At 41.1% G+C, this 14986-nt stretch overlaps 1 protein-coding gene across 4 annotated transcripts in view; it reads right to left on the reverse strand.

Annotated features, from left to right (window-relative positions):
- Ttc37 (tetratricopeptide repeat domain 37) overlaps window positions 1-14986 on the reverse strand; it is a 98583-nt gene that overhangs the window by 62898 nt on the left and 20699 nt on the right. For all 4 annotated transcript variants that reach the window (XM_005356551.3, XM_026783776.1, XM_026783778.1 and 1 more), the window contains 7 exons: window positions 12611-12709; window positions 12407-12515; window positions 5942-6082; window positions 5195-5296; window positions 3471-3610; window positions 1236-1322; window positions 670-773 (listed from right to left, as the gene is read on the reverse strand). In XM_005356551.3, the coding sequence (XP_005356608.1) occupies window positions 670-773; window positions 1236-1322; window positions 3471-3610; window positions 5195-5296; window positions 5942-6082; window positions 12407-12515; window positions 12611-12709 (782 nt within the window). The remainder of the gene's footprint in view (window positions 1-669; window positions 774-1235; window positions 1323-3470; window positions 3611-5194; window positions 5297-5941; window positions 6083-12406; window positions 12516-12610; window positions 12710-14986) is intronic.

Genomic DNA, 14986 nt, shown 5'->3' on the forward strand with positions numbered 1-14986 from the left:
TCCCTCCCCCCTCTCTGTGTATCTCTCTCTCTCTCTCTCTCTCTCTCTCTCTGTGTGTGTGTGTGTGTGTGTGTGTGTGTGTGTGTAAAACATAAGGGACTCCAAGACAGAACAATCAAGTTAGGTGATTCAAGAATCCCATATCTAGCAGATGAAGAGATGCTGTTTTTCCAGAGGACCTGGGTTCCCAGTACTAACAGGAAAGCCCCAAATTGGAACTCCAGTTCCAGAGGTTGTGACACCATATTCTGAACTCCTCAGGTACTAGGTACACATGTGGTACACATACATACATGAAGGCAAACCACTCATACACATAAAATAAGTCTAAAAAAATCCCCAAGTCTAAAACATTTCACTACTTCAGGATCTAGACTTTAATAAACAAAAAATGGTATTACTGAAAGAAGAGCTTTAAGAAGCATAGTGACCGTTTAACACTACACATATTCAGAACATATACCAAATATTACACTCTATAACTAAACATTATGATCAGCTAATTAGACTAGGAATCTATCACAAAAAAAAATGTATAGCTCCTATGCTACAAGTGAAATGAAACACACACACACACACACACACAGTGGAACTTCATTATAGCCACGTCAAATTTTTAAGAAACAGCTGAGCTATGAATGGAGCCCCAGGCAATTTATACACCCTCACCATGCTTCTGCTTGCAGATAGTCCTTCTTAGAAAAATGAATCAAGCCCTCAAGTGCGTGGACTTCGGCCAGGCCAGGGTAAGAAGCTTTAAGGTCTTCCATGATCTGTCAAGAAGATACCTGTCAATTCCATATCTCATTAGAAACAAATGGGGGGCTGGAGAGACAGCTCAGTGGTTAAGAGCACTGCCTGCTGTTCCAGAGGATCCAGGTTTGGTTCCCAGCACCCATGTGACAGCTGACAACCATCTACGACTCCAGCTCCATGGGATCCAACACCCTTCTCTGATCTCTGAGGACCCCAGGCATGCACATGGTACACAGACACATGCAGGAAAACCACTCATTCACATACAATAAAAAAATTATTTTTAAATGGGTTTTGACTTTTATTTCTCAGTTTTTTTGTTTAGTTTTCATTTTATATTTTGTTTTACTTGATTTTGGGTTTGGGGGACCAAATCCAGGGTCTTACACTTTGTAGGCAAGCACTGTAACACTGAACTAAACTCCTAGAACTTTCTTTTAGCCTTTAAATAATGTTCCATTTGAAATCAAAGCACCAACCTTCGCAGCCTTGTCTACAGCGCCTGTGTTCAGATGGGCCTGGCCTTGAAGAACCAGCAGTCGTGGGGTATTATCTGCATCTGAAACCTAGAAAATGATTGACAGCTGCTACAAGTCTCTCCAGAAAGCTGCAGGGGTGTCTGTTCTGCTTAAAGAACAGACACGAATGAGCTGGTTATGACAGGTGTAATCCGAGTTCCATTGCTATCCAGATTTTTATTCTTTAATCATTTAATTGGAGAAACTTCAAATACACAAGAAAATTAAAGACCAGTGTAACAACCTTATAACATAGTCATTATCCAGGTACAGAATTATAAACTCATGTTTATAATGTCTGTCCATGTATATATCCAAACCTTTGCCATACCTTTCAGATGAAATGAAAACAAATATCTGGCATTGTAATTCTCACCTGTGATATTTCAGCATGCATATTTAAGATAGTCGTTTATAAATGGCAAAAACACTACAATTCTCAGACCCAAAGACAACCATGCAGCTTTCATATGATCAGATTTCCTAGTTGCCGCAGGAAGAATTTGAGCAACTTATTTTAGCCAAAATCCAACTAAGGTACATATATCTCAATAAGATAGTTCTCTTAACTATCTTTTATCTCCAGGGTCCCCTTCTGCCTCTCTGCTTTCTTTTTTATAACTTAACTGTGAAAACACGGACCATTTGTCACAGTGTCACAAAGTCAAGACAACTGAATGTGTTCTCATGGTATCTGACCTGGTCCAGCAACAGTGTGCTATGTGTGTTTGTCATGGTTGTGTTGGGAAGTCACTGATCCTCAAGGCCTACATCCATTCATTTATTAAATTATAAAATGACTTCTGGTTGATCACTGCTCTTTCCACTCTCACCTGAAATAGTTAAACCTAGAGGAGCTTGTCCTCCCTCGTCACCTGTTCGGCTATCTCAAAGAGTAGTTGGTAAGAGAGGAATAAATGTTCCCTAATATCAGCCCGCGAGTCGCTTTCACAAGCTTGCTGGGATCTTTTTCTTCATGGTAGCATCATGCACACCTAAATTCAGACATATTTAATCAGTGTTTCTCTTCGGCGTATGTGCTGCTGCCCGCAGGGGTCAGCTCCTGTGTGTGTAGTGTGGCCCTTTTACGGGGTCTATTTTCTAGCATAACATGATGTTTATGATCAACTTACAAATTTTCTGTCTCAGATATGAACTCTTACATTTAAAAAAAAATCCTTTTCATTATGCTTTTTGTATATGTCAAAAAAAAGGTACTGGAAAGGTATCTATAAAACATCTAAACAAGATAAATACTAAAGACAGACAAGTAAAAAGTACAATATTGAGTTTTGAGGTTTTTTTTTTTTTTTTTTTGAGACAGGGTCTCACAGTGTAGCTCATAGCTCAGGCTGGCCCAGAATTCATGTGTCACAGGTTGGCCTTGGACTCATGGTCACCTTTCTGCCTGAGCCTCTGTGCTGGGATTACAGGCATGAACTGGCACATCTGTGAACCACGACATCCTGCCGAGTTCTTAAAGGAGGCCAGCAGCTGCTGTTACTTTAAAGAAAACAAAAATGCAAAATCCTTTGAAATACACAAAGCAATGATGAAGAAAACTGCAATAACTAATATATTTGACAAAACTCTTTAAGAGACAATGTGGCTAAAATTCATGATCTGCCGGTTATGTTTTCAAATTAAATCAAAAGTCTTAAGGAAACAGTTTGCTAATTAAAAACAAAATCAACATCTGTGGAAAAACCGAGCCTTACATTCTTGAACATGAAGCTATGAAGTCACCACTCGATCAGTGATCTGTAAAACATTTCCTGAAGGAAAAAGTTAAAGCTCTAAATTGTTAATAATCAAGTGTGCTACTGCCATAAGACATAAACAAGATGAGAGAACAGGCACTAAAATCAAACAGAAAATCTTCACCTAAGATACCGCCTGAAGATCCAGACGTAGAACTCTCAGCTCCTTCTTCTCTAGCACCATGTCTGCCTGTGTGCTACCATGCTTCCTGCCATGACGGACTAAACCTCTCAAATGTAAGCCAGCCAATCAAATATTTCCCTCTATAAGACTTGCCATGGCCATGGTGTCTCTCCGCTGCCGTGGAAACCCTGACTAAGGCGAGCAGGTTCAAGAGTGTGGAAGAGTTAACCAGAATATAGACACAACTCGGAATTTATGATGTAAGCATTTGGCAGGGAGAGATGGCTGAAGAGGAAAACTCAGATCACCTACCTGATCGAGAATGTGAATTGCTTCCTCTGAAGATTCACAATCGGAGAGTTTAAGCAAAGCCTCTGCTTTCAGAAGAAGACAAAGATTCTTCTGATGACGATGGCCACCTGCTGCACCGTGATCATCTATGTTCTTAAGTGCTGATAAGATTGAGGACATGGAAATCAATCTCTAGCATTTCAGTTTGCTTGCTATTTATGAATGATATACAGTCAAAGAGGCAGCTTAGAAAATAATGGTGTTAGCGCGGCCTGACAACCTGACTTCAGTGAGTGCCAGAACTAAAAGATAGAAGAGAACCAAATTCTGGCAATTGTCTTCTGACTTCTACACTCATGTAATGGCACATGCACATGTGTACATGCACACATACACAAATAATTAAATAAATAAATGTGCACAAAAAAACTTTTAAAGAATGACATATGGGAATAGAGAGATGGCTGCTCTTCCAAAAAGCCTAGGTTTGATTTCCCAGCCCCCTCAGGGCAGTTTACAACCACCTACAATTCCAGCTCCAGGAGATCCCTTCTTCTGACCTCCACAGCACCCATGAACATGATACACAGACATACATGTGGGCATTCCCATGCACATAACATGAAGTCAGTCTTAAAAGGTTAAGATTTTCTTTCAAAAACAATAACATAATACATTGCAGATACAGTAAGCAAAATTTCTAATATATATACAATATATATTATATAGAGAGATAGAGAAAGAAAGAGATGAATAATCCAATCACAAATAAACTTTCTCTTAAATTCTTCTAGAAAGATCTGAATTTAAAACCAAACACATGAATTTAAGACTTCTATTTTCACACAGTAGGAATAAAATGGATGGTGCTTAAGAATATCGCTGGCTACTAGTCCTCTGCCTCTAGTAAATTAAGGACACTGGAAGGGAAAAGAAGTCAGATTAGAATGGACTGTGTGGTGCTTCAAAAGAAAATGGCCGCCAAAGGGAGTGGCACTATTAGGTGTGGCCTTGTTGGAGTAGGTGTGGTCTTGTTGGAGTGGGTGTGGGCTTGTTGGAGTAGGTGTGGTCTTGTTGGAGTGGGTGTGGGCTTGTTGGAGAAGGTACGTCACTGTGGAAGTAGGCTTTGAGGTCTCATATATGTTCCAGCATGCCCAGTGAGACAGACCACTTCCTAATGCCTGTAAGATATAGAATTCTTGGCTTCTTCTCCAACACCATGTCTGCCTGCACACCACCATGTCCCTCAATGACGATAATGGACTGAACCTCTGAACTGTAAGCCAGGCCCAATTAAATGTTTTCCTTTGTAAGAGTTGCCATGGTCAAGGTGTCTCTTCACAGCAATAGAAACCCAAACTAAGACAGACTCTCTACGGACTCTGGAAGAAGCCGAATTAGAATGGACTGTCAAATACAGAAGTTTCACAATCAACTAGGTCAAAAACAAAGAATCATCTCTCATCTTTATTTATGGCATTAAGAAATCATGAAGGCCCTAAACATACCAGAAGGTTCCTTGTTGGAAAAGCAGAACACTGCATCTATGCCCTCACCTTAAAGATGCATTTATCAGGAGACATGCACACAGATCAGGCATTTATTTTCCTCAGTGCCATTTAAATCAACCACAAATTTGAAACAAAATCAAAAGGCTATTTTTTTAAAATAGTCTCTTTCTCAAGTTAGATGAAAGCAAACAGCATTTGTCCTCCTATATACAAACACAAAGTACATAAGAATACCTTGGTTGCAAGAAAGAATAGCTTCCTTAGGTCTGTGCACTTTGGCTTGGGCTTCTGCTAGATGATACCAGCCGGTTATGCAAAGAGGGCTTTCTGTCAAGCCTAGGATGGAATAATCATAAATACCATGGGTTCTAGGAGTCGACCCCAGGTCCTCATGCTCACAAGACAAGCACTTGATTGACACATCTACCTTCCCAGCCCCATGCTGCCACAGAAAATCTAAACACAAGATGACAGTTTCTATGCTTAGAGCCTTTCATGGGCTCCTGCTGTCCTCAGGAAACATTGTAAGCTTGTTAACATGTTTGCAAGGCTGTGTTCAGCCTCACTTCCGATCCTTTCCCGTACCTACACACCATCCTCAAATCTTACTGCACTACCCAAAACAACAGGTTTCCTCTCAGCTCTGCTGCTCCACAAATGCATTCCTTGACAAGTGTCCTCCCACTCGCTCCAGCTGCCTTCTTCACTCTGTCAGTCACATCTCAACTAGAATGTAAGTCTTCTCAAAAACCGCCACACCTGAGTTGACTAAGCCAAGCCTCTCTGTATCTAAGCTTCCTCAAAGTATCCCTACTGTACAAAGAAAATCACCAGGACACAGATGGTTGAACTTTTCCATGCTCTTGAGCCGAAGAGTGAAAATCAAATTTAATGAACAGACTCCAGAGTATGTGTGTTCATCTTCCATTTCACTTTGGTTTATCTCCTTACAGGAAGGCTGAAATTGCAGTCATACATTACCTTCCGTTAGGTGATTAACAGCATCTTCATACTTCTTGTCTTGTAAAGCTTTAATGCCTAAGCCAATGAGGCCTGGACCACTTTTTGAATTCATTTCCACTAGTTTACAATAATACTGCTGTCCCTCATCTGTCAGACTCCCTGAAATTAAAAGAAAACATTATTAACATTCATATATACATATATATGCATAAGTATATATATATATACTAAGTACACCGAATTCTTAACTAACATACCCGTATACATAAATTTCAAAAGCTGCTTCATACATACTTTACTAAGTCCTGATTTAAGGAAATAAAAACTTAAATAAAGCAGCAAATATAGAAGATAACATTACTTCATCAACACGCTTAAACACTGGAAGTTAAATCACTTTATATACACACGTACTCTGAAACTGAATTCATGCTCAAAGGTTTTGGGCTGCCGCACAGCCCGTGGCTTGCCTCAGCTTTTCCTATTCCACTCTCAGCAGTAGCACCTATTCAGCCGCATCCCCTTGACATATGTTCCCTGACGGCGATAATGCACAGCCAGAGGCGTGGCAGCCAGCTCTGACGGGCTTTCCCAGCATCCTGGTATCAGAGGACACCAAATGAAGACTTTGTCGCAGTCTTTGTAGGTTTACAGGGCTAGCAATACACTCCACATATTTTTACCAAACTATTCTTGTGTATATAATTATTAGGCTTATGTATTAATTACAATGCTGCAATAACCTTAATTTATTTTTGTAAAATAATTTCGGTTAGAAAATAAACATTTTGTTAGAATTCCATTTTCTCCAACATAGAAGTTCATATGCACCCTAAGTGAGAAATGTTATTTGTTTACAATTAAAGAGAAGCATTCAATACTTTAATAAATCACACAGGAAAATTCTGAAAAAGTTACTAAGACAGACAACTTGTTAAAACAATAAGCAAGGGGAATAAATATAATTAATATTTTAACAGACTTGCTTTTTAACATCTATTGTGAAATATATATATGAGCAAACACATATGGGATTTCTGATTCAATCACAGATATTAAAAGTAAATTATCTATATAATGCCATTATATTTCGATGTATGCATTATATTAGATGCATACCAATGAGTAATCTGTAAGTAATGTTACATACATCTCTGTCCCTGACCAACTAAACTAACCAATCCCTAAACAGAAAAACTCCCTGGGAAAACTCCGTCCCTAAGAAGCCCTAAGCCCCTCTGTCTGTTGAGTTCCAGGCTGTCCTTTCCTACCCTGGCAGAAACAGCCACTCTCCTGGACTCCTCCTTCCCAGAGAAATCTCTTTCTTAAGAGTCTTGGTGAAGACCTTAATTCACCTGTGCAGATAAAAGAACCTTGCTGAAGGCCAGCTGGATTGGGACTGATGGAGCATGTGATCAAACCGGACTCTCTGAATGTGGCTGACAATGAGGGCTGACTGAGAAGCAAGGACAATGGCACTGAGTTTTGATCCTACTGCATGGACTGGCTTAATGGGAGCCTAGGCTGTTTGGATGCTCACCTTCCTAGACCTGGATGGAGGGGAGAGGACCTTGGACTTCCCAAAGGACAGGGAACCCTGACTGCTCTTAGGACTGAAGAGCAAGGGGGAGGAGGAGGGGGTAGGGAAATGGGAGGAGATGGAAATTTTTAATAAATAAATTAAAAAAATAAAAAACCAAGAATCATAAAGTAAAAAAAGAAGAAGAAGAAGAACCTTGCTGAGACAGCCTTTAGAGAACTAAGCAGAAGAGAAGACCCTTGCTGCGATGTTCCCTTAGGTGGGCTGAGCAAGGCTGGGCAGAAAAAATAACAACTTTCTGCCAGACCCTACGGAGATTGCTACATTTCTGCAGGGGCTTCCCCTTTAGGAGAGTGTGGCGGAAGTTAACATCTGAAGAAGCAGACAGATCTCTGAGGACAGTCTTTTAGCGGAACAGAGCAGAGCTCAGCTGTAGAGTCTCTCTAGGAGAGGAGCAGGATTGTTATATCCTGCCAGGAGCCCATCCCCCACCACATCCCAGCTTCAGGTAGCCAGGCTTCCCACTGACAAGTTAGGACACCTCTCCAAGGCTGAGCTGCCCTCTTGAGTGTCAGCCTCCAGACGTCCTGTTGCGGTTCTAGGTAGCCTGGCTTCTGGATAAGTCAGGAAAGACACCTTTCTGGAACTCCAGGGCTGAGCTGTCCTGTTGCAGCTCCAGCCTCCAGAGCTGTCCTGCTGTGGCTCCCGGTATAGCCTGGTTTCCTTATGAGCTTTAATCCATTTATGCTCCTGTAGCTTTGCAGCTCCAGAGCTGTCTGTGCTGCTCACACACGCTTACATAAACAATTATAAAAAAGCTTAACAAAACAACTTTTTACTTATCAAAAAGGCAGTCAAGTCCTAAGGCTGCTAAAAACCAAAATTTCATGTATAAATTGATAGATACAAAATAGCTCTATGGAACTCAATTTCCTAAATTATACAACAGCAAAAGGTTTTATTTTGTTTTGAAAATCATTTCTGACATACCAAAGAAACCAACTAATGAACACTAAAATTTTTACTTTTAAATAAACCTAAGTTTTGGAGGAAGAAAAAGTAGAATTTGATGGCACTCATCTCTTTATTTTCACCTGCATTTTCAAATACTTCTAAGACATAAAACCTCGTTGTTAGGAACATTTCCTAACCGAGCCTCTCCGCTGGCACAAAAAAAACCTCAATCAAACCAGATTAGACCGAATCTGGTTTAACGAGTGCCACGCCATTGGGTGCCTGGGAGCATGGGAGAGGGAGGGGTGCATGGGGGGAGAGGAGAACAGAGGGAGAGCAGACACAAAACCGCAAAACCAGAAACCACATGTCATGTCCGTCCCAGTGATGTGTTCCCCCACTCCACGCAAGCCTGAATACTCTTTTAGTGGTTCTGACCCCCCAGAGGAGGGGGTCAGCGCTTGGCAGGCTGGGAGTTGGAGTCCAAGCGCTTGGCAGTCTGGGAATTGGAGTCCAGACCAGGGCAATTCCCAGGCCAGGGGCTGGGGTGACACTTCCAACTCAATATTACATTCCAGACTCTTTGGATGTAAGAGTGTTAGAGGGCTGGGGTCTCACTTTTGACCACTCCTTATTTTTCATTGTCGGTGGTCACACCCAAAGCTTCAGTCACTAATGCTAGCAAGTGTCTCCCTGGGCCTAAACACAAAATCATAACTCTTAATGAAGCTGTTTTCTGCTTGAATTTAAAGAGCCAAGCCTCCTTGTCCTCTTGTGTTTCAGCTACAATGCAAAATAAATCAAAATAGTTATTTAGAACATACATACACACACACACACACACACAAAAAACACCTTTCAACAAATGACAACTCGGAAATTATTCAAACTTCATTCCATGCAGCTCGACAAATGAGTCATGCTGAAAATGGATCTTGAGCCTCAGCACACAGAGAAAGACCCAGAAGTATGGAATACATTTGTCCTTGCTGGAGAGATACCGTGATTAATTGCTGTAAAGTTCCTGAGGAAGGGTATGCCTCAAGGTTTGGAGAAGCTCTTAATCTTCAGAATACATAAAGTTTGGCTTAGGATGACGAAAAGCCAAGTCATGTGCACCTTTTCACTGTCCCAAAACAAGAACTCTGAGTCTTAGCACACATCTGCGTGCCTACCCATCCACCCCTGTTCACCATGCTACAGACCTACCTCCCAATAGTTCTGCAACCCAGGCTGGCCTCAAACTTGGCATGCAGCCAAACTTGGCTGAACCCTGGATCCTACCATCTCTCCCTTCTAAGTGCTGAGATGACAGGCATAAACCACCACACTTGGCTTTTAAACCAGGAGGTTTTCTTACTAGTCAGTATAATTCTTTCAGGATGCCTTTATTAACTGTCACATACACACACATATGCACACACACACCGTGCCCCTTAAGATAAACCAGGGAGTCTTGTACACTAGACAAGTACTCTACCACTTACCAATCTGCTACATCCCAATCCAACTTTTATTTACTATCTCTAAATGTCCACAGGATGATACTGGGTTTTGTTTAACAGTCAATGTTTTGCACCATTTCATTTATGTTTCTGTTCTCTCTAACTTACTCTAGAGCAGGATCTAGGTAAACTCTCAGATCCATTTTATTGCAAACCTCAAGGAATGATAGATAGGTACATACTTTGATAAATGTTATGTTGGAAAGCATCTCATGTTTTCATACCCTAATAATTCACATTGGTTGAGGAAGGAATATTAGGGCCATGTTTACCCCCAAACAAGCAAACAAAAAACATACTAAAGATAAATTCACTTACTGAGAAAGCATTCAGCCAGTTTTCCAAAAGAAAATATCTACAAACTCACCTACACCTTTTACTGTCAGAGCAGACCAAGGAGGGAATAAGGCAAACCACTAGACAGCTCAGCAGAACTGAAGAGAGAGCAGCCACCAGTCACTAATCTCAACTGCAACGCTAACAATCACAGAGACAATAGCAATCTTTATATCATACACTGGGTCTTAGGATAAAATTGGAAGAAACCTGATGATTTTGATAAACAAAAACACGTATCTCCTTGTGTGACAGCCTGTGTCCCTGTCTTCTGTGTCTCCTTGTGTGAAGGGTTTCCCACAGTATGTGTCCAGTGCAGCCGACCATTCTTGAAGTGGTTCAGAGAGACTACGACTATACAGTCATTCTCCCCTGCTTCTCTCGCTGCCCCCAGCACACGCTTCCCGTCCTCTGCTTCTCCCATGAATTCAGATTGGATCCCTTTCCTTTTAAACTTCTCGCTACTTCCTCAATTTTCTCCATTATTGTTTCAGTTCAATTACTTTATTTTAAAATAGCTTTACTATTAGTTTTCTTAATCATAAAAATAGTTACTCAGTCTATCATGAGAATCCTTTCTTTCCTGTCTTTGCATCAGGGCCCCCCCATTGCTCTCTTACCGAACATTTTCTTGGTCCTCCTCCTTTTCTTCCTCTTCTCAAGTCAGCACCGTACAGGCAGCCATCCTCAGCCCTGGGTCTTCTCTGATGGCAGTCACTCCACCTCACTTGCACACAAATGATTTCCAAGCTACATGCTTAGCGCTGGTTTGCAGATTCCCATCTACAAACAATTCTCTGGCTACTTTTACAGCTCCTTTCAAATGTACTGCTCACATAAACCGTCATGGTTCTTTCTATATCGGCTAACTTTTCTGAAGAACTAAAACTTGCAAATAATTTTGCCCTTCCCTTTAAGAAGCTGCTACATTTCCATTCACCTACTCCTTTCTACCACCACCATCATGTTCCCAGTTCATTTATGCATTCTTAGACTGCTCACTGTGGTCAACGTCAGCCCCTCCTAAACATTATTAGCTCGAGCCCTTGTACTTCACATAAAGTAATTCACTTTGTACTTTATGATAGTAGAAAATATTCTCTTTGAGACTAAGAAAACGATCTTATTTGTTAGTGGAACTCTCGACTAAAAGTAAGAGCACTGACCTCCCACAGACCAGGAAATGATATCAAGGAGTTATCGATAGAGGAGAGGGGGATGGGCTGAATGCAAAGGCCACAGCCTACCCACGATAATGTGGTCACAACAGGCTACTGCAGGTGCTGTCTCCCGTTCAGTTCCATCACTGACTGCTGTGACCCTGCTTATGTCAGGAGAATAGAAGCATGTGTGAGTGTATCCCAGTCATCATAAAGCACTGTATTCAAACACTGACAAGGACAGAGGATGTCATGAAAAACCATGGTGGTCAATGCACACAAGTACCTGCCTAGGTCACAGACATACACACTTCAGATGACCCAGCTCCTCGTAACCCAGCTGTTAACAACCACCTCTCTTCTACCTAAGTACACAGAGAAGCAAGAGTATGTCACACACAACAAGAGACACTCTCCAACCTGAATTTACTCTAATTCACTTAAAGACTAACAGCTCACAATACCGCAAAAATTTTAAAAAACAGACCATCACTATGGTATCAATATCAACACTGTGAAGCTCAATGTTTCCTTTTCATGGCAGTCAAGATTTGTGTGATATAACCCAACCCATTCAGCCATTCCTTCTACTGCATCAAACTAACCAGGAAGGGAGAATTTCACACACCACAGGTGCACACCTGCCACCTGCACCCGAGACTTGCTAACATCAGACATCTAACATCAGAAAAAGTTCAAGACATCCTTCAAGTCCCACCACAAAAAGACTTCACAAAATTGTAAAATATAAAACTAAATAATAACAGAATTTCATTGATGAATCAATAGCTGTATAACCCATAAGTCCTGCATCACTCCACTCTCCTGTATTTCTCAGACTTTCTGTAAATAGCAACAATACATATTTCTTTTAATGTCCAGAAACACTGATATTTCATACATAGCGAGCACTAAAGCAGTGCTTAATTGATTGCAATATCACTTTCATACAATCACACACCTCTGGGAAGCAATATAAAAAAATTACCTGACTCAATCAAGTATAAACAAATCACTTCTAGTGGATATTGTACGGTAGGATAGATATTTATCATTCCTTCACAGGCCTTCTTCAACCTAGTTGTCTCATGAGGGAACTTGAAAATATAAAAGCGTAATAAAGTGAATTCCAACAGCAATCAAACATACTGATGAACATTTTCATAATTAGAAACACACGAACATCACTTACTTTAGATAAGCACTGAAGGAAACGCTGATAGAGCCCTTGGTGCTCTTCACTGGGAATGCTGTCCGCTAAGTCCAGTGCGTTCTCAAATGCCATCCACAGCTGAAACACACCACACAGCTGTGATGCAGCATGCTAAGTGAAAACTGCGGCAAGTACTATACTGTATGGAGAACCCTTTAAAAGCTGGGCAATGGTGGTGCACGCCTTTAATCCCAGCAATCAGGACACAGAGGCAGGTGGATCTCTGTGAGTTCCAGGACAGCCAGGGCTAAAGACTCCTTTATAAAAACTAAACTTTCAACTTATGCCTGGCCCTCATGAATCTTCTGCTTGTTTGGTCACATTTGCTTATTTATTTATTATTTATTATACATACAGTGTTCTGTTTGTTTATTATGTATAAGTGTCCTGCCTGCGTGTGTGCCAGTATGACAGAAGATGGCACTGGATCTCATTACAGATGGTTGTGAGCCACCATGTGAATGCTGGGAATTGAACTCAGGACCTCTCAGCCATTTCTACAACCTGTTTGGTCAGATTTATAAGGTAAGGTGTCTCTCACTAGTAGCCCAAGGTAGCCTTGATGTTGTGGAAATCCTCTTCCTCAGCCTCCCAACTACAGGAATTACAGCTTGAGCCACCACAATCTGCTTAGTCCTGACAATTTAAATGAGGGGGGAAATGTCTATGTAAGCTTTAAAATACATCCTAACTTCAACTGGCCAACGGAGTATACTAAACTAGTAAGGGACAACTTAAATTTAAAACATCGGCTTAATAAAGCATCTTCCCCTTCACTGCTGGTTGCTACAAAGCAGCCCACTAGAACATTATCCTGTATAGTAATATAACACCACAAGCACACTCTTTGGAAATTCACCCAGAGAAGGAAATCTTTCAAGTGTAGCACCTGACCCTCACTGAAGAAGATTCTCTTCACAACAGAGACCATTACAGAAAACCACAATTCAAAATGCAGGGAACAACTAACTGATCATGGGATGCCCACCTTGAACAGATGACTCTTGAAACACAACTCCTGCATCCAAGGCTCAGAGAACATTCCAGAAGAAGGAACAAAACAATTTGAAGAGCCAGGGCACTAGGAAATCTGCTGCTACAAGGCAGCACATCCTTGCTATCTCAATAACATGGCTGCTGAAAACAGACCTGAACGAGCACAACACCAAGGGCCATGCTAACATGGAAGTGGATCTCATGGCCCCACCTAAGCAAACAACTACAGGCAGCTAAGGAATACTGAGAGCATGAGTGGTCTCCCCAGGGAGCTGTCCCCTAATTGGTTATTCAGTACCAAGTGGTCAGCCCCGAAGTCATATATATGCAAGCAACACTGGATGGACTATATTCATATGAACTAATATATTTGTGCATATATAATGTATGTATAATGATAACAAAGAAAAGAAGGCCAGGAATTTCAGAGAAAGTGGGAGGTTGTAGCATGCAGGAGTTGGGAGAAAGGAAAAGGAGGAAAATGTAATTATATTTTAATTTTTAAAAAAGGACTAAGAAAAGTACAGGAGGTAAGGAGAAAGGGTAGAGAGATGGGTGAATACGACCAATGAATGTTCTTTGTATGAATGCCATAAATAAGCATCGTTAATACATGCTTATAAAAAATTGTTAGGTACAGTTAATCCTTAGTATACAGGAGAACGAGGCAGAGGATCAAGAACTGATGTCCAGGTTGGCCTGCCCCTTTCTGAGTGAATACAGAGGAGGGATAGATTGGGGGGCAGGGAAAGGGGGAGGGAAGAGAGGAGGAAAGGGAGGATGCAGTTGTGATGTAAAATAAACAAATAAATAAATAAGAAAAAAAGAATTCCAAGCCAGCCTGGGCTACATAATAAGATCCTGTCTCAAAATCAAAAACAAAACAAAACAAACAAAAAGTGTGCAGGGGTGTATGTGTGTGTGTGTGCGTGTGTGTGTGTGTGAACTGGGGACTGGGAATAGGTCAGTGTTCAGTATGGTCCTACAACATGCAAGCAGTAGATTCAATTGTCAACACAGAAAATAAGGAAGGGTAGCAGAGCGGGGGAGAAGAAAGATGAAATGAAAAAGCAAGAATGAGGGAAAGAGGAGAGGAGAGGGAGATGGGGAAAGGGAAGGAGAAGGAGAAAGGTGGAAAAGGGAAGAAAACGAAGACAAGAGGAAGCTTGCTTACTGCAGAACACAGAAACTCAGGAGTTTGGGCCAGCCTGGGAAACTTAGTAATACATTGTTCTTTTTCCTTCCTTCCTTCCTTCCTTCCTTCCTTCCTTCCTTCCTTCCTTCCTTCCTTCCTTCCTTTCCTTCCTTCCTTTCTTTTTTCTTTCTTTCTTTCTTTTCTTTTCTTTTTTGGTTTTTTGA

Source organism: Microtus ochrogaster, chromosome 19 (assembly GCF_000317375.1).
Source record: "Microtus ochrogaster isolate Prairie Vole_2 chromosome 19, MicOch1.0, whole genome shotgun sequence".
In the NCBI taxonomy this organism is placed as follows: Eukaryota; Metazoa; Chordata; class Mammalia; order Rodentia; family Cricetidae; genus Microtus; species Microtus ochrogaster.